General features: G+C 39.6%; 1 protein-coding gene and 1 pseudogene across 1 annotated transcript in view; both read left to right on the top strand.

The window, feature by feature from the left end:
* Positions 1-25,666, top strand: part of si:ch211-186j3.6 (neural-cadherin) — a 306,902-nt gene that overhangs the window by 237,835 nt on the left and 43,401 nt on the right. Inside the window, exons 28-32 of the mRNA XM_067494964.1 lie at positions 2,801-2,928; positions 6,043-6,170; positions 7,942-8,065; positions 13,462-13,642; positions 18,817-18,980. Coding sequence (XP_067351065.1) covers positions 2,801-2,928; positions 6,043-6,170; positions 7,942-8,065; positions 13,462-13,642; positions 18,817-18,980 — 725 coding nt within the window. The remainder of the gene's footprint in view (positions 1-2,800; positions 2,929-6,042; positions 6,171-7,941; positions 8,066-13,461; positions 13,643-18,816; positions 18,981-25,666) is intronic.
* LOC137123081 (5S ribosomal RNA) lies at positions 8,594-8,712 on the top strand (annotated as a pseudogene).

Genomic DNA, 25,666 nt, shown 5'->3' with positions numbered 1-25,666 from the left:
TCTCTGCTTGCTTCACATCTCCACTGCATTCCTCCTTTGAGACCTCTGAAAAGCGTCTTCGTCTCCTGGGAAAATGCCACGTCAATCTCGACAAGAAGGCTCCTTAGCTATGCCAGAAAGGCTGGTCAGTCAAACTTTTAAATGGTTCATGGCGTTTGTCTGTGCAAGTTTGCACACAGACTTTTCTGCTCATGCCTATACATGTATAATAAACACATTGGCAACTCGGAAAATAGGTCTTTTTTTGGTCAGATTAATGCAGATTTGCGGCTTTGAATGTGCTGCCAGCCCCATCGTACTGCATGTTCCTGCCACAGTCCACATGTGAAAGAAAAGAAGGCTGGTGGTGACAGCATTAGCATACATTGGGGTTCATGAAAGAAAGAAATTCTCCTGGGGGTATGGCCTGAAGACTGGAAATTGAAAGTCTGAGATGAGTGAGATAAAGGAAAAAAAAAAAAAGGTTAAGGTCCCAGGTGGGACAGTAAATGAGAGACTGCGATGAATGAGGTAGATCAAGATTTGTGGGTAAGAGGGGAAGTGGAGCCTAAAGGCGACAACGGGAAAGTTAAACAAAGGAGGAAGGTTTTGAATTGAACGGATATATCACATTTATTCTGTTCTTTCTGGTCAATTGCCTGGCCAATGTATTAAAATTAATTGGATTGTAGCTGAAGTGCAGCAGCAACTCATCTTGCAGCTGGAGCGGGCTAAATCAGCTCGCAGGTAATTGAAGGAAAGTTGAGAGGAAAGAGAAGCTAACAACAAACTTGCACACTCAGTGTGGCTAAAAGCTGCCATTGCCACGACAGCATAATCAAGTACGGGGTACTCATCACAAAGGGACACCTCAACCTTGACAAGGCAATTAGAGAAGAGCAGCATCTCCCATGCTCAACAACACCTAATTTCTTCTTGCTCAAGGTGAAGACATGACACGAAATGATTCAAGAAGGTGGGAATAGTGTTGTTGAGCACCCACGCAGGTATCAACACATCTCAATACATGTCATGAGAAAGCTTGATAGAAAACTGCGGTCTCACAAAGGCGCAGTTGAAGAGCCGAATGTCAGTAAGAAAGCGTGAATTATTTGAAAGCAGCACAATGTAAAAATGTCAAGTTACTGGAGGAAAAAAAAAAAGGTAATGGCAGAGTGAGGCAAGGCAAAAGGTGAGGTAAGTGAAATGGGAGATGAAAAAGTGCTGATAGACAGACTGACAGTGCAAGAGACGCAGCAAGAGGGATGACGAAAGCTCGGCTGAATTCAGACACACAGTGAAGTAAGAAAGGAATTTGAGTCTTGTCAGCCTCTTTTGACTTCCAACTTCGCCCGACTTGAACACGAAAAGACAGATGTCATAGAACAGTAGTAAGCAAAATTTAACACAGAAAGTTGTTCTCAAAATGCGACATCAGAACAAACACTTTAGTGGAACCGGAATCCTTATTTAAGGCAGTGGGTCTGCGGGAGGGGGCTATAACAACTAAGAGTGGCCGAACTGGGAACAATGAGCTGCTGGACATGTACTGTGGCGACCTATTATTACGTTTAATCAAATACAGCCAACAGAGACAAAATGCAGTCTTAGCATAAGCCATTATTTCAGCACAACCTTATTACACCATATTTTTGCGAAGTCACAGCAGTAGTTTGTGGTAGCTACTGTACTTGGCTCAGACTTTACTATTTTGGAATTGAAACCGAGAAACTATATTTACAGTAATGATCGTCTACATATTTGCGGTGTGTGTGTGATTGACAGCATTAGTCAAGGCACCTTCTGACTGAGTTTTCCTGACCTATAATAGCTTTTGCTTCTTAAAAATGCTGAACACTTAGACTCAGTGGAAGCCATTAGACAACTAAAAATAATTCATAATGGATGGAAATCCTGGTATTTACATGTAGAAAGCTGCATTTCTCAGTTCTGTTCTAAATAGAGGCCACTGTAGCATAAAGTAAGTCATCAGTACAACAGTACAGTGCTCAGTGTTCAGTGTTGTGAACCTTTTCAAAGTAGCAAATGAACTTTTGAAGTTCAGTGCGTGATGATGGATTATGATCCTGCCTTTTTCATAAATCCATACATATGGTGTTGCGCATACTAGCAGTCTTAACCACTTCATTAACTTTTAATTTCCCATTTGAGTAAGTCAGAAAATACAATGTAATGAATTTAGTTTGATGTTCGTTGGCTGCCATGAGATGGGAATAAAAAAAAATGATATCACAGCAGGCAATCATCCTCAATAATATTAGTATAGAGACAATGTTAGCAAGCATTCATCTGTATCGCTTATCCTGTTAGGGGTCGTTGGAAGGCTAGAGCCAAACCCAGCCGTACATCCTGGTCTACCGTATCTCGGGGCTCAGACAGACACAGAAAACCATTCAAACATATGGGTCACCAATTAACCTTACTGGAGGCCTTTGAACTGCTGGAGGAAACCACACTGGCACAGGGAGAATATGCAGACTCCACACAGAAGAGCCAATGCCGACTGGCAGGTTTCAACCCGCGACCTTCTAGCTGTGAGGTAGAGGTGCTAACAATTTAGCAATTTTGGACCAGGCTGTCAGTGTGTGCTCTAAAATATATAGTTTTGAATTTGTTATTGTGGGTGTGGTTCCGTTTTAGAGAGTTGAGTGTGGATCAGAGAACCTCTTATTGGTTGTCAGCGACCATAAAGACTTTAAACTACTTAGCTGTCCAAACTCAACATTTCTTAAAACCTGATGTCCAAGTGAATAATCTCATCACATTCTGACTGTTTCTCACTCTCCCTTTCTCCATCTAGAGCTAATAGATGGGACCCCCACCTTGAAAATCAACCATGGCTCCGGCACGGTGGTGCTTCAGTTGCCAGGCAACGTGAATGTTGCAGACAGGCGTTGGCATCGACTGGATGTCCACAGCAACAGCAAGGTGGGACACTTCACCAATTTAACACCAATCATATTTTATTTAAGACACAATCTTCAATAAGTATGTAGTATTTTCACACTGACATTTTTTCATTACTCTTTTCCTGTATTCAAATGTTCTTCTGACATTAGATGTACAATGGCTGGCATTGTAATATATAATTCATAAGAACATCTTCATTATTTCTGCAACCGAGTAGGGCCGGGTGTTATTTGGAATAAATTTAAATTTTGCTTTCGTACAATGTGAAAAAATGCTGTAAATCACTGGATAAAGATTTGCGCTTTCTCTGCTGTCACTCAGATGCCACCTCCAGCAGGAATTTCCTGGAGTTAGGACAGTAATGGAAGCTGTCATGTTAACTTAGGGTAAGGTAACATGACAAGCTCCCTCTTACCACGCTCGGCCTCGGTATTAAGAGATTAATAACGTTTCTACGTATAGAAGCTGTCGCATTAGCCACCGGTTAGTGATAGTTAAGGTGCAGCAGAACAGTGGAGCAAGTAGGTCACCTGTGACAGCATTAAGAGCTTTACTTTACTTCTACCCAGTAGTAGGTTTCTTTTTCTTTTTTTTTTTTTTTTATCGTTGCACAGCTGCTCCTGTGTTATTATTTGAAACATATGTACTATTTAAAACAGCCTTGGTAGTAAGGTTTTTCTTTTGTCAGCATTATACATGTGGCTCCAGTTATTGGCTAGTTTTTTGCCCCATCGCCCATTTCTACCCAAATTCTCTTCCGCAAGAAACACGATCACATTCAAATGAGAAGTAGTTTTCTTAATGGTAGCTAAGTAGTTATGAAGGATTCAGAGATTTTAAGCTGCATTTAAAAAAGGGAAACACTGTGTTCTGTACATTTGAATGCTTCTTTATGGACAGTTATATCATATCTAAATCCAGTGTGGATGTATCCTGCCAGACCAGTGGATCAAACACCCCCCCAAATACAACCCAAACTTTGGTTAAATTCAAATTTTTCCTTAGGCTTATGGGAAAACCAAAAAAAGATGGGTTGTTTTATGCAGTAAAACAATTAACCAGCTATGTTTGCAATCATCCAGAATTTAGTTACTTGAAAAATGTATTTAAGTATTTTTTGAGTTTTGTTTTTCTGAGTGTATAACAAATAAACTCTCAATTTTCTTATATTCCCAAACATAAAATGTTTGGTAAAACCAGTTTTTGTACTTTTGTTACATAAATTAAAAAAAAAAAAAAAGACAGATTTTTATTGCATCTTGGAAATAGTTCAGTGTTTCTGGAAATATGGTTTGTAATAGCACCGCTGTAAATTTTATATTAACATTGGTAAAACAAAATTTGCCTGTTATAAAAAAGGAACACAGTGGAACATGTGCATTAGATAACAGCTAGAAGAAAAACAGTAACCATGAATTAATAATTGTTTGTTAATGCCAAACATTGTCATGTTTACATTTGCACATCAGTGGACTTAAATAGTGACGTCACTGTTATGAACAACTGAGCGAACAAAACTTTTCCATCTCAAATCACCCATTATGCCCCATGCATGCTGGGCTCTTTCGCAGGGATCCACATGGTAAAGACGTTAGTGTGAGATTGAGTGTTGTAGAACTGCACAGTACAAAGGGAGATAATAATGGCGAGACTGCACGATGAATAAGTGGAGTAGCCCTTTTTTGACATTCTTTCAAATGAATTAAATTTGAGTGAAATTAAGCTAATCTTAATTTGACTGAGGGCTTCGTGGAGCACATCTTTTCCAAGTACTCACACATAACTACTGCTTTTAGTTCCTTTCCCTCTTATATATCAAGAGGGCAGCCAGTGAGCCTATTTTTAGAATCTTTGATATAACCCAGTCTGAAGGCTTCAAGCCTCCCAGCCTCACTCTGAGCTTTGGGTACTCTAAAGCAGCTGGACTGGCTGCATCTTAACCATGTTTTGGGAAACTCAACCCAGCACAGATGAGGGGCCACTTCAGTAGAAGCACAGGGCTGAGTCAGATTTTTGTCAGCGCTCTGCCAAATCAAAAGCCTTTCAATATTCAGCACCGCCGTAAGCCCACTTACAATATAAAACGGAATAATTGAACTAAATGACACAGTTAAATTTGTTTCATTTAGCTGGTTACCGAAAGACCTCATCCAATCCACACGTCTCTGTGTGATGGCATGAGATTAAGAGTTCATCAAGTTTAGCCATGAGCCATATATTACTTGAAGAAAGCACTTTTTAAAAAAAAAATTATGTCAGCATTCAACACTGTAGGAATACAAACTGTATTTTCCAAAATAACTTGCGATGTTGTGTAAAAAGCAATGATTTGCAAATCATTCGGCATCAATTTTTAATTGTAAGTGTAAGTTTTCATTCAATTTTAAAATTGTTAATTGTTGTTAAAAAAAAAGTGTGATTGTTTTATGTAAAAAGAAATGCTCATTTTGAATTTGGTGCCAGGAACATGCTTCAAAGAGCTGTGACAGGGCCAACAAGTCACTGCAAAAGTTGTGTAATGTTAAAACAAAACACCAGGTGAAACATTTCTAATGGAGCATCTCCTATTAACTAGTAAGTTAATTATCATAATTGTCAATTAATCAGCATCTGTAATGATGTCGGAGTGCATTGATCCACATAGTATGGGTAACTTTATGACCACCTCTGCAATTTAATGCAATCCAATACAGTGGTTTTGCCATAAATTCTACTTTTGCAATAGTCTAATTTCTCAGTTTTTATACAGAAATGGTCAGAAATGTCAAAGTTTCCATTTAATGTTTAACAAGATTAAAACAGCTTTTTGATGAACCAACTTTTTTTTTTTTTTCTGTACTTGTAAACACAGTACAGCCATTGCACTTTTTGGGAGATGCTGGTCCAGTATGTGACGCCTTGTTTTGTGTTTTTTGGCAGACATAGCAGGCAGCACCAGAGTAATAAGCACTAATGAAAGAAATGCGAGTCAGAGACGCAGCTCCCACTATAATAATAAAGGGGAAAGAGCATTTGGCATCATCAGGAGGTTCACTCATAATTCAGAGAAATAGGGAGAGTTTATTAAAGCATTTGCTTTCTGTGATGACATTAGTCCTGTTTAACATGTCCTCATTTGTGCACTCTCTGCAGGAAGTGCGCTTCACCCTGGATCGCTGCTCAGGGGCAGCGGTAAAGGAAACGGAGGGTCTGGGCAGTTGGTTGACCACCCAGGATCACTCTTCATGTGAGGTGACAGGGGTCACACCCAACACTGACAGGTAAACACTTGAATGTCAGTTGTAACCTTTTTGTGTAAACCTGACACAGAATCTACTGCATCACCTCATACGTTAGTTTTTGACTGTGGCTCATACACACAATATAAATTTGCTTGCTTTTATTTTCATATGACAATGAAATGAAATGTCTGAATATTTGGGGGGAAAGTTTTCATTATGTACCACAAATACAAGTTATAGCCGAAATGTGTGGTAACTTATTTTCTCTCTAAACTACTGTACTTATTTTAATAGTCAAAACAACTACATTATTATTAGAACAGAATTTGATCAGATTCCCAAAATGCTACACAGCATATAACTTTATTATCCATGTAAACTTATGTAATCATAAAATGGCTTTGGACAAATCTGCATTTCATATTTTTTTAAATAATACTTTGCACATATCAGGTACTGTATAGATATTTAGTTTTGCTTTTGCACTTAACAGCTGGAAGATTGAAGAACTTAAGATAAAGCTGCCCAGTTCAGTATTTTACATGAATAAAATGAAAAACATGTGGAACAAGTAGAATATGCAACAAATTAGTTACTGTAACCAATTAAAAAGAGTTTCACCTAGTGTCTGAATCTAGGTATAAGCAGAAGTTCTGATGTGTTGACACTTCCATATTGTTGCTTTGGAGCTATCAGTCACCCTGATATTTGTATCCAAATGATTTGAAAGTGCATGTACTATACTACATTGTGTACAGTAGACTTCTGTAGGGATGGTGTTTTTTGTGTAGGCCAAACAGGAAGTTTGTATTTCCCTTGTTCATTTAACAAAAAGTCAATGGGATTTTTCCGTTGGCATTTGGAGTGTATTGACCTTGTGTTAATCACAGCCCTTATTTCAGGCATTTAACCAATTTTGATCATTTTGGCTCTGTATACCACCACAATTGATCTTAAATAAAACATTCAGGGTGTGCACAAAATGTCGATAGTTCATTTTAATCCAATGATGAAATATTGGATAAACAGTATGGGAATTGCGGCCAATTGTGTTCCTAGAGCCCTAATTTTAGTATCTTAAAACCATCAGCACAGTCGGTGTCCAAGCTGTTCCAGAGTTGTGTTTTAAACTTTAATAAACCACATGGTCGATACCTGATTTTTAAATCAAGAAAGAGCAGTCATTGCCAGTGAAGTAAGCCACCAGAACCAATCATCAGAGAGACAAAGGTGTGGCCAAATCACCTATTTGGTACATTTATCAAAGAAAAAACCTGCTGGTGATCCCAGGAGCATCAAAAGGATGGAATCAACCAAGAACATACATATCTGTATTAAAGACCACAATCACTTTCGAGAAGTGAGGGAACTGCTCATCATACCCCCTCATCTCAATAATGAAGTTAATGTCATAGTCTCAAATCAATCAGAACCAAACACACCCGAACAGGTGAGAAATTAAAAGAGTGAGACTTGGTAGAAAATCACAACAAAAGACACCTAATGTTGCCTTTTTTGTTCCAGATTTAAAGTTAACTGCAAAAGGATTTGCAACCATGTATTACACGGACATTTTAATGTATGATTATATCCAATCCAACTGTTTTCCGAGCAACTAAACCTGGGATCTATGAATAAAATTAGCCGTAATGTTTAACATGGATAATCCACTATTTTTGTCTACACTTTACCACAGTGGATTTGGAATGAACTCATCAAGATGTGCTTAGTGTGCCGAGCTACAAAACCCATCATCCTCTAAAAATATACCGACCTGACTGTACGTATCTGTCCATTATTTGTTTTTTAGATACCTGAACATGAGCCAGGTGCTCCAGCTTGGCGGTGTGAACGAGGACATCCCCTACATCTATCCTCAGCTTCAGCACAAACACTTTACCGGCTGCATCCGCAACCTCATTGTGGACAGCAAGGTAACACACGTGTGCATGTGACAGAGATACACGGCCGTACATAACCACACAACCATTAGCACACCAGCATGCAGGCGAACTCAAGACTCACACCTGCACTCCAGCTGATAAATGGATTAATAAGAGGTTTCAACATTCACTGTACCCTTGTGCCATCTTAACATTTTTTTTTTTTTTTTTATGCTTTTAACTGTAACCTCAAAGTGCTTTCAAATACTACACACATATGCACTGCAAGGGTGAAATAGAATATGAACCTTTTCACTCCTGCCAAAACTGACTTTCAATTGAAGACTTTCAAGTAACCTTCTAGTCCTCTGTTTGAGTTAAAAAGTCAAGGACTCCATGCTCAACCATGACAATCTTAACCCAACCCCAACAAAGCCCAAATCATTTATATATGAACACAGGCCTCAGGCACGATAGCCTTTTATGAACCCACTTCCTTGTAGAGCCTGAAATGAGGACGGAATTATATTTTCAGCTATTTTTTTTTTTAAGCTTGGCATCAAAAAAAAAAACCTGTGAGCTTACGGCCACACTGCTCTCGAAGCGCCCGATCTCGTCCGATCTCGGCAGCCAAATAGGGCCGGGCCTGGTTAGTACTTGGTAGGAAGACCGCCTGGGAATACCAGGTGCTGTATTTTGGGGCGGCTATAGCTCAGTTGGTAAATGCAGTTGCTTATGGACCACAGGGTGAGTGGTTCGATCCCCGGCCCTGGCTATATGTCGAAGTGTCCCTGGGCAAGACCCTGAACCCCTAACAGCCCATTGCCCTCCCCAGCGATGCAGTGCTGGTCCAAGCCCAGTAGAAATTGGGGAGGGTTGCGTCAGGAATGGCATCCGGCGTAAAAAAAAAAAAAAACTGTGCCAAATCAACATGCAGACAATGATCCGCTGTGGCGACCCCGAACTCACGGGATAAGCCGAAAGGAGAGTAGTAGTAGATAAAAAAAAACCTGTGACTAAGAGAGAAATCTTGCCCCTGTCAGCGCAAAACTACCGTGCTTTGCCTGGCACGACTGGTATTTAGACATAAATCTTAGGATCGTTTCAGACTGTATTAAGACTGTATGTAAAAAAAATAAAAATATTTAGTCTATTAATAAGCAGTGAATTGCTTTTGCAAAATGTTCATACAGTAAATTACATTTGCCACTTGCTGCCAGAGATGGAAAACAATGAGTAGATTTACTCAAGTACTGTACTTAAGTAGTTTAAAAGTACTTGTACAGAATTTTTTGCACTTAGTTGCAGTACTTTCACTCCACTAAAATTCAGAGGAAAATTTACCAGCTTTAGTTTCTAGTTAGATTATTTGTAAATGTACATTTCTAATACAAAAATATATAATTAACTATATATTGGTATTGTATTATGATGGATTACCCACCTATCAGTACATAAAGTTGTTGTTTTTATTCCACGCTAGTCGCTAACAGTGATCTCTGTCCTTATCCTCTATTCTATTTAGAACATTTTCTTTTAAATGTTTTCATCTCTGAAGGTTTGTCAAACAACACATTTATATGATCAACAGAATCACATTCAAAGCTGTTTGAGTGCTTGTACTTCTGTATGTTTAGTAACTTTTAGAGAATGTAGGTAGTACTTGAATAAAAGTGGCATTTCTATATGTTGTGCAGTATTTTTAGGGAAGTACCTGCACTTTTACTTTGAGTATTGACTTCATGTACCATCTCTTTATGCTGGTAGTTAAATTGTGATACTGGTTGTTTTTTTTTGTTTTTTTTCCCCAAATGTGGCAATTACTTTGTGATTAGCCCTAATTTGCACTGAGTATATAATGCGCTCTGCATTTAGATGCGTGTAGTCTGATGATGGCATTTTTGCATTCTGTATGCAAAGAAGGCAAGTGGGAGGGCAGCTGGGATTCTCATCTTTTATGACACTTTCGTAGGAGGCAACAGGAACTTTGACAGGTTGTTTTTGCACTAGTGGTGCTTGCAGCTGCATTAAGCACTGTGGCAATAACTAGTTCAAATTGGACAAGAGAAACGAGCAACTGCTGCACTGTAGGAGTTGGTACTGAGAGATTTGTTCAAAATTGAAGTTAAGAATCTTCAACTGTGCACAGTTGAACCAAACTCTCGCTCTTGGCCACACATAAACAACGAAGATCTGGCAGGGAGTGAATCTTGCTGGTAGTTAAAATAGACCGGGGACACAGGTGAAAACAATTAGAAGTAAATGAGGTGATTGAAGTTGCCAATATGCACAATGGGAGCAGTAAAGGGGAAAAGGGCTACAAAACAAAAACACAGAACAGGAAGTGAAGTTGCAGGACCGAATGGTGATATGCCCCATAGCCTTTGTCAGGTGATTACTTTAAACCACTTTGGTTGACTGGTCACCATGTGTTTCTCCATAAACAGAACATGTCTGGAACCATTGTGGAGACTTTTTAAAACCTCTGTGAAGATGCTGTATCTCTGAACGGAGTAAGACAGAAAGTTTCTCCTGCTCTTGTGCTAAGGGCCTGTTGCTGGTGTAGTGCACCTTAGCTGGAGATGTAGCAGGGAGGCTGCACAAACGTTATGTGCTAATGAGAGAAATTTGCATGATGTGTGTGGGCGGACACAAGGATAATAAATCTTTAAAGAGCAAGTAAAAGTGGGCGTACTGATGATTAATAATGTTGATGGACAGTGTATGATTTTTTTTTTTCCCCCCTCTTAGTTTCTTTTCCTGTGGTGTTTTTTTACTGTCACATTATGTGCCAATGTGTCACATTTGTTGCTATGGCAACCTTATTTGTTTCACTTGAGGTGTGAGTGCCTGCGATGTGCTAAAGGTATTTGACACTGAGAGTGTTTTTTTTGTTACAGCAAGTGCATCAAGTGTATGTGTCTGTCTTTCCTTGTGACTTCATTGGTCTCTGTATTTGTTTGGACTTTTCCTGCTGTGTTTCTGCTTGTGTACTGTGCTCTCTATTACTTGGTCCCATGATTAGATATCTGCCTGTGTCTATGGTGTGTGTGTGTGTGTGTGTGTGTGTGTGTGTGCATGGGTTTTCTAGTGTCTGCATTGTTTAAATTACCATTTCTCTATTTTGGAGCCAGACAAAAGATACTGCCATGTTATGACCATGTCAGCTCCATTAAATGCATTCAAGCATGACAGATTGCATTATCTCAACTCGCTATAGCGGTTACTGTCTATAAAGCAGAGACTGCACCGGCCGTGACCGCTGTCCGTGGTGCCGAAAGCGGGGGGGGGGGGCGCCCTGGGCGTTCCTCAGCACTCTCACAGGCAGGTAGGACACCTGCCCGCTGGGACCGGGAGCCACGTCGTCTGCTTTGACTAATAAGCTGGATGATAAGCTTGGTATATGTGCCTTGTCATTCCAGATCCTAGTTACTAGTTCCTAGTCTTTGACATCCCAGTGCAAGCGCTGTCTACTCCAGTTCTGCTCCAGGAATGACGGGAGTAATGTAGTTATTAGTCACTTAAGTACCTGACATGACCTTGGACAGGGCACTGATCAGCCCATTCTGGGAGTCATTTTCTTTGCTTGTAACCATCTTGATTGAACTAAGAAAGGCATATTAAAAAAAAACTGAGACCATAATAGTATATATAGTGTGTTCTCTGCACTCAGGTCAAGTCAAAAAGGAGAGAAAGATATTTGCAATTTTATAATTATACTTCTATTCTGGATTTGTGTCTTTCCCCTCTGGCTGTCATTCACAATTGTCTGTTTTTAACTCTCTCCATCCTCATAATGTAGTTATTCTGCTCGTCCTTCTTCCTTCAACTCTCAGTCTAACATAACTGTTTTACATTTTTCAATGGTTTTTACACAATTGTCTCTTCATTTCTAATCTTTTGTTTTTTTTATTTTATTTATTTTTTGGCAGTTACAGGACCTGCTCCAAGGGCCTTTTCAATGGGTTTAGCATTTGATATTCATTTTGCAGTATTTGTTAGAAAATATTTAAAATTGTAACAGGTGCTTTAGGACATGTAGACATTCTGATGAAACCCGTCTGCACTAAGACAATAGTTTACACAACACGTAATATTGAATCAATTTTTGAAAATTGAAATTTTGAAGACAACGTTTTAACTCATATTTTAAGTTGAAGTTTGCAGTGAAGCACATCTCAGTTGGACACTTGTACTTTACTTCTCCATCATATCACCTCCTAAATAGAGACAGAGGTGCTGTGAGGTTCAGCAGGTTTGGATGAAGCTTCACTCACTGCACAGCATTGCTTGCTCACAGTTTTATAGTTCTGTACTTTGGGCTGAAATTAGTTTCTCTTCCTGTAGAAGTGATGTTTTATACATAGCGCCTGATATTAATCTTAGCAAATAGGGCAACCTACAGTGTGTGTGTGTGTGTGTGGGGGGGGGGGGGGGGAGGGGGGTGATGTTCATCTCAGTTTGTCATTTAAGCACAGGTGTACTTTTGCATTCAGCTCATTTATCAGGCCAAGTGTTTTGCTCAGCCACACACACACACACACACACACACACACACACACACACACACACACACCATTATGACACAGACACACAGTCAAATCAATTGCAGACACCCCGATGTGTCTTTCAGTCATTGATTGCTAATGTCTGTGTTTCAGTCTTTAGCAATCAACATGATCGGTCATGCCCAGCAAGCCGGGGAGCTCTAGCCTTTTAAAGGTCAGCAACCAATAAGATGCCTCTTTGTTGGAGGTCAGAGCCAATCAACAGCTCCCTGACGGCATGATTTACTGTCAGCTATTACAATCCTTTGCATTCTCACGTCCTCACTGCAGAATGTTTGGGATAGTCAGAGAGAGCGATGAGAGAGAGAGAGGGGAGAAAACACACTAATGATTATTGCATTTAAGCCTCTCCCATTCTTTCAGTTTTCTGTGCACTCAGCCACGGTGTTTTTCCATCAGAAGAGTGGTGCAGTGTTTGGTTTCATCGCTGTAGAAGAGACAAAGAGAGACATGGAGAGATGACAGTGGAAAAGGAGAGAAGACCATAGTGTACCTGACTACATCCTCTTCCATTTTACTTTATTTTGTTCTTTTTCCTGTCTCCTCTGCTACATACCACATGTCCGTCCCATGTCTTCTTCAATCCCGAATCTCTGCAGACAATTTGGCTTTTGTGTCCTGTTTCTAAGCTACATATTTATTAGCAACACTACCTTCTTCTTATCTCAACTTTCTCTACCTCTTTCCCTGTATGTTCTTGTATTTCAATGGTTTACTCATAACTTTTTTCTTACCTCTTTATCCTTCCCTCTGTTCCCTTTTCATCCATCCCCTTTCATGTGCACATCTATCCTTCCTTAAAATGTTATCATCCATTTCCTCGCATCTTCTCTGCCTTTCCTACACCTCTGCCTCCTCTGTTCTATCTCCTCCATTCAGCTGTATGATTTGGGCTCACCAGCTGACTCACAGTCCAGCTCTCCAGGCTGCCTGACTACTGACAGCAGCTGTGTCAACATGGGCTATCCATCCTGTGGCCACCGGGGTCGCTGTCACGGCGAGTGGGGCTCTTTCAGCTGCCAGTGTGTGCCGGGATACACAGGACGTCAGTGTGAAGAGGGTAAGCCAAACTTTTTTGGGACCTGTGCGAAAAAGGAATACTTCAAAATTGGGGGCTATTGTACAAACCCCATTTCCAAAAAAGTAGGATTTTTTTATTTTTTGATGCAATAAATAACAAAATCTGTGATTTGGTAATTTACTTTACCTTTTCTTGGAAAAAGGTTTTCAATGCTTTTACAGACAGATAAACTTTATTATATTTTGTAAATTTATGCAAATTTAGAGTTGGATGCCTACAGCACACTCAGAATAGTAGGCTCAGAGTAATGTTTACCAGTGTTTAACATCACTTTCTTTAAATGACACTTTAATTGTTCTGGAATGGAGGATAGTTTTTAGTTGTTCTATTTTTGCAGGTAGAAATCTTGCACATCTGTCATCTGTAAATTTGCCTAAAGTCACAAAAATACTAAACTAACTCTCTTTGTGCTTTTGTCAGATAATTTATTACTATCATTTTAAGAAAAATGTTGGGGGCATCAGGGGCTCAGGTGACACTGACCGTATCGTCTGAGATTTGCTCCGGGCTCTCCCAAACCACATGTTGAAGTGTCACTGGCCTAGACTCTAACATCCATGGTTGAGTGAGGAAAGGCCAATCCACACGTGGACCAACATGTGGACCAGTTCTAAGTTGTTCTTTTCTTACAAAAAATATTTTTAGTTTCATTGCACTTCAGAAAAAGTTTTATTTTCTGCATATGGCATTTGTACCCGCAGCCAGGAATCTTCCATGTGTTCGGAAAAGATCAGATGCCTAATTCTTGTTATAGCATGTACAATTAGTCTAAACTAAAGTAGAAGCTGAGCACTGATTTTTTCATACATGGTAAATGTGTTATCAGCCACATTTAAACATAGTCAAAAGCTTCCAAACATAAACATGGCTATGAGTTATAATGAGGTAATTATTTTTTACAGTATGTAAATTCACAAGCCACGTGATTTTCACATTTAAATAGCCACAGTGTCACTGGTGTAAATTCCCATTCTGGCTTATAGCTTCCGCTGCAGAATGTGGCACAGCTTTACAAGATGGTTAGTTTCATGTGGGGATTAAAAAGGAGAAAATGAGACGCACTAAAACTTTAAAGTTGTTTTCTCTCACAGCCTCAGGGATGCAGAGCTGGTAAACCTACTTCTTTTTATTTGCAGTGTAACGTTTCAGTCTTCAAGGCTGTATTAAATCTAGCTAACGTTCCTTTATTGTTAACGTCCTCATAAACTTTAAGGGTGGGGACCTGCTGTTTTGTGAACATGTAACATAAATTGTAAAAAGAGAAAAACTGTTAAGTGGACTCCAGATAATGCTGGATTTGCACCAGGGGCAATTGCTTACAGTATATCATCGCCCACTACTATCCAAAGCTTTTCTTACATTAATGGTGCACAATGCATTCTGCTTCATGGCACCTTTTATCTATGTGGGGTGCACTCTATTTGTAAATTCATGCATATATAGGTCAAGCACCTGCCTTCCCCTTAGAGGATTTCTTTTTTACTGCAGTGGAATTCTTGTTTTAGTCAGAGAGCAGCATGCAGCCCCCTTGGCAGTGTCCATATTAAGAATGCTTATGGCCTGAAGAAAACAGCATCCCCCAGATTGAAGAGTGCATCTCCAGTGATGCATTCTGCTGACTGCAGCACTCTTTACAGTCATGCAAACTCTCTCTTAAATGAGCTAGTGTGGAATGTGCAAGACTCAGTTCCTAAAATCTATATTAGGTAAATGAGGTACACAAACATATCTTTCATGGTTTTCAACTTTGAGACAAATCCTTTTCTTTAAAAAAAAGGTGTAAAGTGAGGTACCCTCACTTTCGTGATGCAGTGCTTAGTGATTCCTGGGCATCGCTGAGATGTTATCTGTGGACACGGAAATCCCTCTAAATAACCAACGGGAGAAATTGTTTACATAATTTTAATGAGTAATTCGCAAGTGAATTACTAATTAAAGAAATGAGAACCAGTCTGTATTCACCATATGATTTATATCTGAAAACAAACAAATCTGGGGACAGAGAGAGTAAGAGACGTGGACAATTGTCAGTATCAACAAAGGATGAAAAAGCAGTATGTACTATTATCCGCATACAGAGTGCGTTTATATATTTATTTTTTTGGGGGGGGGGACTAATTTAGATAATATTTAAAAGCCCAGGTAAACACAGCCTGGCTGCAACCTGGCCAAACAGGGCAAAACAAAATTACACCAACCAGGTAAAAGTTCAGCATTTCTCAAACTGGTCTTAATAGAAAGTCGAGTGTTATTTATGCATATGGATGTTGGTTGTTAAGTTTCCTTTATTTCCACAATTTCCCCAAATGTTTCAACCAACACTGTAAGAAACAAGCCCATTGGCTTCAGCCCTTGTTCGATTTAAACCTGGGCTTCAAAGTTCAACAGCGGACTCATATGAAACTTATATATATTCTTAATCTATCAAAAGGCAACACATGTTTTTATGCCTTTTTAATTTGGTGCCCCGCCAGCATAGTATCATCAGCAAACATAATAATATTTTTTGCTGTGATATGGGGAAGTAGTGTGCTTAGCGTGCATCCCTGCAGGGAACCAATGCTGATGCTGAGCTCTCTGTGATCGATCCAGAAGCATTTTATCCAGGAACACGTGGGATCAGAAGAACCTAGAGCCACCAGTTTATTTACGAGCCTAAATGGTGAAATGGTATGGAATGTTGACCTGAAGCCCACGTAGAGCAGTCTAGCATGATTCCTTGCTGTTCACTGAGTTAGGGTTTAATTTAATTTGATACTGTAGCGTTAACTTAGTACAGAATCACATCATTACCTGCCTCCTTTTCACTTTTGATTACCCTTTGGCCTTACTGTTGGACACTCCAGGGACGCCTGCACTGCAGGTGCACTTTGGCGTCAGTAAAACGCTACAAACAGCACACACGTGCTTCCTTAATATAGGAACCACGTGCGCCATGTTGTGAAACAATCAGTGAAGCGCACAATCTCTCATAACTAGAGTCGAACCTCAGTCTGCTGTGGAAAAGTCCTGTGTCTTGTTATGGGCCAGGCGGTGTATGTAGAGACCATTTCTTAGGTGCCGTATTTATGTCGATTTTCTTATCTGTTAGCCATGACCTGCTACCTTCCACATCTCCCAGGGAGAATCTGTGGAACAGTTTTACCCATTGCTTGTTTTTTCAACAACACAAATCATCTTGGCAGAAACAAATCCACATTGTCTGGATAGGACCTGAAAAAAAAACCCATAGACTGGGAGTTAGTTTTATCAAATGTATTTACACATTTTTTTTACTCAAACTGCATAAATACCCCAGCTGTTGAATGCGAAAAGTACAAATATGCTTCTAGGTTCACTGGACTCACAGCTTGTAAAGGCTCAGTCACTGCAGTAACAACAAAACGAGCCGCAACATTTGTGTTCAGGGAGAATAAAGTGAATGTTGTCGTTATGAGAGTTATAGAATTTCATAGTCTAATTTGGCCTATGCACTGTCTCGAGTGGACTTTGAAAAACACTTTTTTTATGAAACGAGGGTTCTGCTGCATGGAATTCATTACCTACATTGTTGCATTATGGGTGGAAAACAGAGCTGATATGGTTTATGATTTGCACACACTGAAAAGCAAATTAAGTTTCTATTAAGACCAGATTAAAAAAAATCTTGCACTGTTCTTTTAAGTTGCAGTTTTCATGCATGTTTATTCAGACTTACATTCTAATCACTTCATCCATGAGGATGTTTGTGCCAGATGCAATAAATCCCCACAGGACAATCATAATGTTTGATCAAATTGATGAATGGCACCAACATGAGGTTTCTTTATTGATTCCACATATGTTTAATTAGTTTATCCGTGAGTCCATTGTGCCGTATTTTGAAGAAATCCCCTCATTGCCTTTCTGTTATATCTTGTTCACGAAAACGGGGCAGATAGAAGGGGTGTTAAGAGGAGGGCTCAGGCCAAGCCCATCCACTGAATCTGATTGGTGACCCTAAGTGGCCCCCTTGCCAGAGTGAAAAAGTGGACTACAAGTTATGTATTTGGAATCTCTTACCTTGAAAGTTTGATTTAGATAGTGTAGAAATTGTAGAATTGTTGTCCTCTGTAGTTTATCTGGATTAGGGGTTGAAGTGCATTCCTCAGGGTCCTATATTGCATCTTCTCTTCTCTTTGTTTTCTTTCCTCTCTCTCTACTGCCAGTCATAAATATTCCTTCACAGTAGTAATATTTCAATCCAAATGGTACATTCAACCTATGCCACTTAGTTGGCATTCAGACTGTGAACACCCTTCCATCAAAAAAAATGTGGCTGCTGCAGATACCAGTGAGATGATGAAATATGATCCAAGGGGTCCGTGTGGTTCAACATATCCATAAGACTGAATGCTTATCAGGCACTCCATAGCAGATTATAGTCCTATTATGGAGTATTATTATGCTCTGAAAAGTTATCACAGTGGTAATTATTTTTGCCATTTATTGTGACAATCATAAGCACATATATACTTTCATAAACTCATTACCCACCCTGCAATCCATTTGTAACATTATGATACCACTTTCATTCCCATTTCATAATGCCCAGTGTAAACGTGATCATGTTAATGTTATTTTATATCTGCAAACTGCATAAAACCACTCTGCGGCCTTGACAAACACAGCTATCAACAAAACACAAGACGGAGTTTTGAGTGCTGTTTGCATATTGTGTGGCTGCAAGAAGCTCAAAATGTGCAGTTCGACATTGCCTTCAAGCAGGATCTCACGAACCACTCAGCTTTGTCAAAGCTAAACGGAAGAGAGACAAAGAGGAAGAGGCGCGGAAAGCGATACACTAAAGGAAATTAAACTTGCATCTGCTATGAGATGGAAGAATAGCTTTGAAACCATTTGAGGTGGCGTAGGTTTAGTTTCTCTAGCATGCACACAATCCACTTCTGGGACCGTCGGCCTTAGAAAGACGAAAAAAGAATAACTGAAGATAACGCGGCCATACATATTCTGTCTTGTGTATTTTGCATATCTTTTCATATGGGGGGAATTTAGAGACATGTGATTTTAGCTGAAGTTGCTTCCCTGTGCCGTTAAGCATCTTCAAAATGGATCAAATGTAGCAATTATTGCATAATCTGACTGATGTGTGTGTCTGTGTGTACCAACACCAGAGGTCCCAGAGTTTTCCTTTGATGGGCACACCCAAGTTCGCTACCAGCTGACGTCCCCGCTGCCGGCCCGAAGGACATGGGTTCAAGTCCTGGTTCGAACCCGCAAGCACAGCAGCACCATCCTCAATCTGTCGAACCAGCATAGTGAATATCTGCGGCTAGAGGTACAGTAAGTCTGCTGTGTGAGTTTGTGTGTGTGTGTGTGTGTGTGTGTGTGTGTGTGTGTGTGTGTGTGCGTAATTTGTGTGAAGGCCCGTCTCAAATTTCCACACAGTATAATGTTATTTTGGTATAGTTTGATTGTGTGGGAAACAAATCAGTTTTGTGCACACGGTCGTCCATGTCTGCCTGTCTGTTACTAGAACTTCTAAACAAATTAGGAGAACACAGGACGAGGAGAGTCCTTTTAAATCGTGATGTGACGTTCAGGAACAATCCAAAGTCTTTTGAACAGCTGGTGGATAGGAACGACAGAATCTGTATGTGTGTGTGTATATTTATATCTTTAAATAAACCCAGTAGCCCTGGCTCCTAATAAAAACATGTACAAAAATGAATTATGAGTTCCCCTCAAAGACCAGAACCAATGATCCCCGGGGGGAGGGGGGGGGGGGGGGGGGGGGGAACCAATCCTCTTCAACCACTGCTTGTTTAACGCAATCGTTTGCATCGAAACATTGGACGGGGCAGGGGTTAATGGGATGTGTTGTTTCACGCACCGGGGAAACAATCCAGGAAGTGAAGCTTGGGGGTCCGACAGAGCTTGTGTTTAAAAAGCTCATTAGATGCCAAAACAGGATTCTACAAGTCAGGTTTATTCGGCAGCCACTGTTCCTTCTGACTAAACCGCACATATATGGCGTCCAGGTTACAAAATTAATCAACCAGAAAAGTGCACTTGCACGCTCGTGCACACACACACACACACACGATTGGCCAACACAGCTCATTGGCCGCATGATGTTTAGTTTACAGTGGAGAAAATATTGAACCTTTTCCAATAATTTCCTCTTCTGTCTCTGCCAAAGCTTCCTTTGGTGTTTGTATTCACCGTGTTACACTTCCTCACTGGCATTAATAAAAAGGATTGTGTCTTTTCAGTGATACAGCTTTAATTAAGTTTTTTTTACATCAAACTTAATAAATAAATAAATAGCTGCTGTTTTGCTGTTGATCAAAATTTTTTCATTTTAAAATTTTTTACCTACAACAATGCATTTAAAGTACCATAAAAAATGCTCCCATTACACACACCTCAATTTTTTAAAGCCTAGTGTATTAGCAACACAGTTGGTTTAGAGTGAAGATGAAAGCACCGCTACTGTAGGACTGAATACTTGAATGTATTGCTTTATTACTTGAATAGGACTGAATGTATTATTTATGTGTCTTGAAGGTTTCATTTCTCCTACTCGTTCTTTGGTTGCTCTGCTCACACTTGAATTGCTCTCCCATATTTAATTAGTTGCCAGTCTCTTATTCCCCCAACCCCTCAACCCCCGCCCCCCGTCATCCCTCCACCAACTTATTTTCTGGAACCGTGCAGCATCTTCCCAGTCATTTCCTCTCGCTCGTTCTCATCCCATGCTGTGACTGTAGTTATTGATCAAACATTAATGTCTGAAATAATCATTATTATCCACACTACAGCTGCTGCTGCGGTACAACCTCTTCTCTTGCCCCCATCTGTCCTCCGTCTGTTTTTCATTTACATCTTTCCAGTCAAAAATGGCCTCTTAGATGTCCCTCAGAAAAAAAAAACATTTGGGGAGAGACTTTGCGGTATTAATAGTGGCTAAATTGTGCATTTATTCCCACGTAACTCCCCCACCCCCCGCCCTGCCCCGCCCCCATGAGACATTGCACACCCTACGATGTCCGTTAATAAAATATAACCAGGTGGCCTTGTAGGATTACAGTTCTCTGTAATAGTTGTGGTTTTAATCATAAGAATGAATTAGTACGCGTTACTCTTGTCTGGCTGCAAACTCAACATGTGAGGAGCTCGTTGTTTCTGCTGTTTGTGTGTGAGGTGCATGCCAACAACATGGTTAGTTAAAGATATTGCTTTCCCCCCCTGGGAGGCTACTTTATCCCTTCTCCGGATTGCAATATTTTGTGTGAGTCTGCTGTTACTGTCTTTGAGGATAAAACCCTTCTCGCAAGAATAGATACATTATTAAATGAGTCCAATATACTGTTTTCAAAGCTACAAGCTGTTACTTTTAAAAATGTGTTTTATTTAATTGTTGATTTCCTGATCTCAAACAATGTAAATGTGCTGGGATTAGCCAGAAAGCAAATATCTCCACTGAGGGTTACAGAAGAACTCTTACCCGAAAATAGTCAACAATAAAGCACGAACGTTTAAGCCTTTGGGAACTATGCTATATTCAACCACAACATTCACTCAGTACTTTTCACAACTTTCACATCTCAGTAAAAAAGGAGCTGGTTCTGGGAACTCGTGAATGAATTTAGTTTCTTTAGCCTGTTAAACACATGGCCTTGTTTTAATATCATGTGGTCTTGCCTCTGTAATTCCATGGTGGTGTTTTTTTATGTTCCCATAAATGACTTGTGACGCTATAAAGTTGTGGCAAGGTGTTTTCAAAAGCTGCAAATTTTGAAAACACTTCGGACAACAGACAATCTTTCAGTCTCAAAGCATTCAAATTGTGTTTAGTTGGATCCAAATTCTAATGTTCTTTTATCATCAGAAGTAAAACAAATGTGTAAACGTAAAGATTTTTAACTGCAATGAATCGCAACAACAATCAAGATTCATTGCTAATTAATAGCATTTTCTTTTTTTGCCCACTTAAACTTGGCTGTAAAAGAAAATGTTTTAAGTTTTAAAACTCATCAATACAGGAGTGGACACGACACTTGGTACTGTTTGTGTTGACTTGGTGAAACAACTAAGTGAAAATGTCTTGATTTCTACAACAGCAAAAATCTAAAACATATTATCCCTTATCCATTCATCTAAATAAAATAAACAATAGTTCTGATATTAATCACTGGGTTAGGTTTAAATTGGAATAAAAGTATTATGAAAAAGATCATTAACAATAATAATTCATGCATTCAGGGTTCCTGTCTTGCATTTGCACTTTAGTTATCTCCTGTCGGTAATATGCACAGAGAGCATTATTAGATTGTTTAAAAAACACGGAAAAATATTATATTAAAAATAATTATGATTGCACTTCTCTCATTAGTGGTGAAATAATTATATTTTGTATTGACTTCTGTGCCTTACCTTCTCTAAGATGACATTTACACCACCAGATACTAAAATTCTTACACACCATAATAGCCAAACAGTGGTAACACATTTTGCATAAACATATTACTAAGTGTTTCTTCTAGGACAAATATTACAGTGTAAAAATCTAATGCAGGAACAAGATTCTCACCCTCAATTGAGAAAAAACAACTGCATTTGCATAAATTTACAGCATGATGTAGGCATCACACTGTTAACTCGACATCACCAGTTACCAGCGAGTTAAAATTCAACGCTGAAACTTCCCTAGTCTCGAAAAATCATTTAGCTTTAGTTAGGATCTGGGAGGACAGCAGGAACCTCTCACTTGTCAAACAGTGAGGCTGCTCACTAAGAGGAATGAAGTAGAACATGGTGAGGAAGAATTTGCAGGGATGGAAATAAGTGACTGTCTCCTTATGATTGCATTTCTAGTTCAGGCGAGAAAAAAATATAATGTATCCAGCAGGTTCAGGGTCTTACCCAGGGCCTCCAACCAGTTGGATGGGCCCAGAGAACCCTTAGAGAAAGACATACAGGAGGCATTCTGATCAAATGAAGCTTGAAGTAGTAAGATGAAGCTACTACCGTGTGAGCCCACCACCAGAAGGTATAGAAATCAGGGCTCGATGAAGGCCAAAGCATCACAGACAGAGAAATTCATTGAATAAATTTAGTATTTAAAATTTTGGTAAACTAAAAGCAACTTATTTTAAAGCTGCATTTCCGGTGGAGGTTTAGACCTTTTTCCACGTGTGCACTCCATGATTTCCCACTAGTCCACTGGTCAAAAGTCGGCAACATTTCAAAACATGCTGACATGCAATTAAATAGAGAGGAATGTGAACATCCCAGAGAAATGGTTTGCTTCAGGTTTTTCCTGGGTGTTGTTAACACTAGTTTTAGTTTTGGATCAATTTCTCAAACCTCTGAAGTTTAGAGAACAATTTTCTTTTTTTTCCTCATAACTTTACATCTGAAAGTATTCAGATAACTCAGGTGACTTAGTAAAGTAATATCAGATCTGATTGTATTTCCAAATTCTTACTTTGAGATTCCCATAGTTGTCTTTAATAAAGCAAAGTATAACACTTTTTACAGATGAATTAGTTAGTCATGTTTCTTTCACTGGAGTCTGACTAAAACTGATGGCTTTAAGAAATTGGGATGTTTTTGTTACGAACTTCGGGCAAAAGTCAAAGTAACAATCCGCAGACGTCTCAAACAGCAAACACTTAAATCTAACACAAACCTCAACCCGTGTTTTTGGCAGCTGAACAGCATAGCAGGAAACAATATAAAGACAAACAAACTCAATAGTCAGGTGCTTGTGATCTGCTTGATTAGAAGTTAGTCTCTTCTCAAACTGACCAATGAGAAAAGAGCTTGTTAACACCAACTCTCTCGCATGGTTACAGAAATTGCCAGGGGAAGGGCAAAACATTAAATTCAGAAGGATATATGCCAACTGCACTGAGTTGGTAGTTTCATACCTGGTTCCCCCTGTTGACGTTCGTCCCCTTTGGAGAGAAAAAAAACCTACAGTTGTTTCCAGCAACTGGAGATATTTGTCCATTAAAGTTTCCTTCTTTATACTTCAAAAACATAAGAAACCAGCAAGCACTGAGCAACATCTGCCGCGTGCTTCTTCTCAAATCTGTTTCAAATTGATCTTAACTGTTGCTCCATATTTCTCTTAAATTGGGGTTTACTTCTCAGGAGACAAAGGAAAGACAGATGTGAGCGGCACAGTTTTCTTCTGGGATTGTCTTAATTGGCACCGAGTTGCATAGTTATTTCCAAGAAAACTTGGAAACCAAGGAAACGATTCATAAATTATGAGAAATTTTCCTTTTAACAAGCATATGGTAAATGTTTCTGATTGACACCAAGCTGGAGATCCAGGTGTTCACACAGAGCATTTAACATACATTACACTCAACTGCCTTTAGGCAAGTAAAAATCCATCACCATCACCAATTAACCTAAGTAAACGCCATTTACTTAATTAAATTCTTTTTTTTAATTAAAAAAAACATAAAACAAAATCAATATTTACTCTCTAGAGCAGACGACGGTCACATCTCTATAGGTGGGAATATGCTGAAGGAAAAAAGTGAGATGTGTGGATGTGAAATGAGGTATCACTAAATCTTGGATTCATTTCCTACTGTAGCAGAAGTTTAGGCAAAGAAGAAAAACATGGAAGTCCGTTATGTGCACATAGTCTGTTATTTTATTACGACAAAGAGGGCAGATTAACACTTCATCTGTGTATGTCTGTCATACTGACTGCAGCCTGACGCAGGAAGCATCTGTGGGGAATCAAACCATCCCTGCAGTGAGACTGTTTACTCAAATGGATTCACACACCTTCACACGCCCATCTAGCATTGCTCCCGCAAAGACACTCCATCAAAAACATTCACTCTCACACACACACACACACACACACACACACACACACACACACACACACACCACCCAGGGAGTAAAGCAGGAGCCAAATTGCTCTGCTCCGTTCAGCTTTAATTGGGGGTAAAATCAGGTGGCTGCAAGTGTGTCTGGTTAAAAAGTGCTGCCCCTGTGGATTTGAAACATAATTAATACTTCATCACGAAGGCTTGAAGTGAGCCATGGTTCTCTACCTAAACATCCTTGAAGCTGTCCGACACTTGACTTGTCTGCTCTAAGGAGAGAAGAATGGACTGGAAAATGCAAACACAGTTAGAAGAAATGGTAGAAGAGGTACAGAGAGTTGAGGAGATTTTTTTTTTTTTAAAAAAAGCTTAGTTTATTTTTATTATGCTGTGAAGGAGCGGGAGTACGAATGGCAGCCATCTCCCCCTGTCTCTCTTCTTCCCTGTCCTTCTCATCTCAGCCCTCTGTTTACATGGTAGCGGTGGCAGAGGAAGATGAAGGGGAGAAAATTATGCTCAGTGGGACACTTGGAGGAAACAGCTTGAAATTGAAATGAGGACGACCCACCCACCATCGTCTTAGCAAGGCTTTTGGACTCACGCACACACATTGGTCTCATTCGAGTGTCTGGGAGGACACTCATTGATGCGTTACATTCCCTTAACCAAGTTTACCGTTACTGTAACACTAACATAAACCTAAATCTAACCTTGAAGGTGGAATGTGTAAGATTTGGAAGGATCTATTAGCAGAAAATGAAAATCATTTACTGTTAAGGGTCGCAGGGTAGCTGGAGCCAACCCCAGCGGTCATTGGATGAAGGGTGGGGTACATCTTAGACGGGTCGCTGGGGCAAATTTAAGTATTTAAGTATTTTTATTAGAGTGCAATCACTAAGTGTGGGTCCCCTTTCACAGAGCCTAACAGGTTCTGCTGCTTTGAAGTCTTTTTTCTCAGTGCATTCAGAAAGTTTTCAGACCTGTTTCACTTTTTCAATTTGGTTATGTTGCAGCCTGATACTACAATTGTTCCAATTCATTGTTTTTCTCATTAATCCACACCCCATAATACACAGAATTTTAGAAAGGCCTGTAAATGTATTAAAAATAAAAAAAAACTAAAATATTACATATACATAAGTATTCAGGCGTTTTGCAA

Source organism: Channa argus, chromosome 2 (genome assembly GCF_033026475.1).
Source record: "Channa argus isolate prfri chromosome 2, Channa argus male v1.0, whole genome shotgun sequence".
NCBI lineage: Eukaryota > Metazoa > Chordata > Actinopteri > Anabantiformes > Channidae > Channa > Channa argus.
Note: the sequence above shows the minus strand (reverse complement) of the source record. Positions and strands in the feature narration are given on the sequence as shown.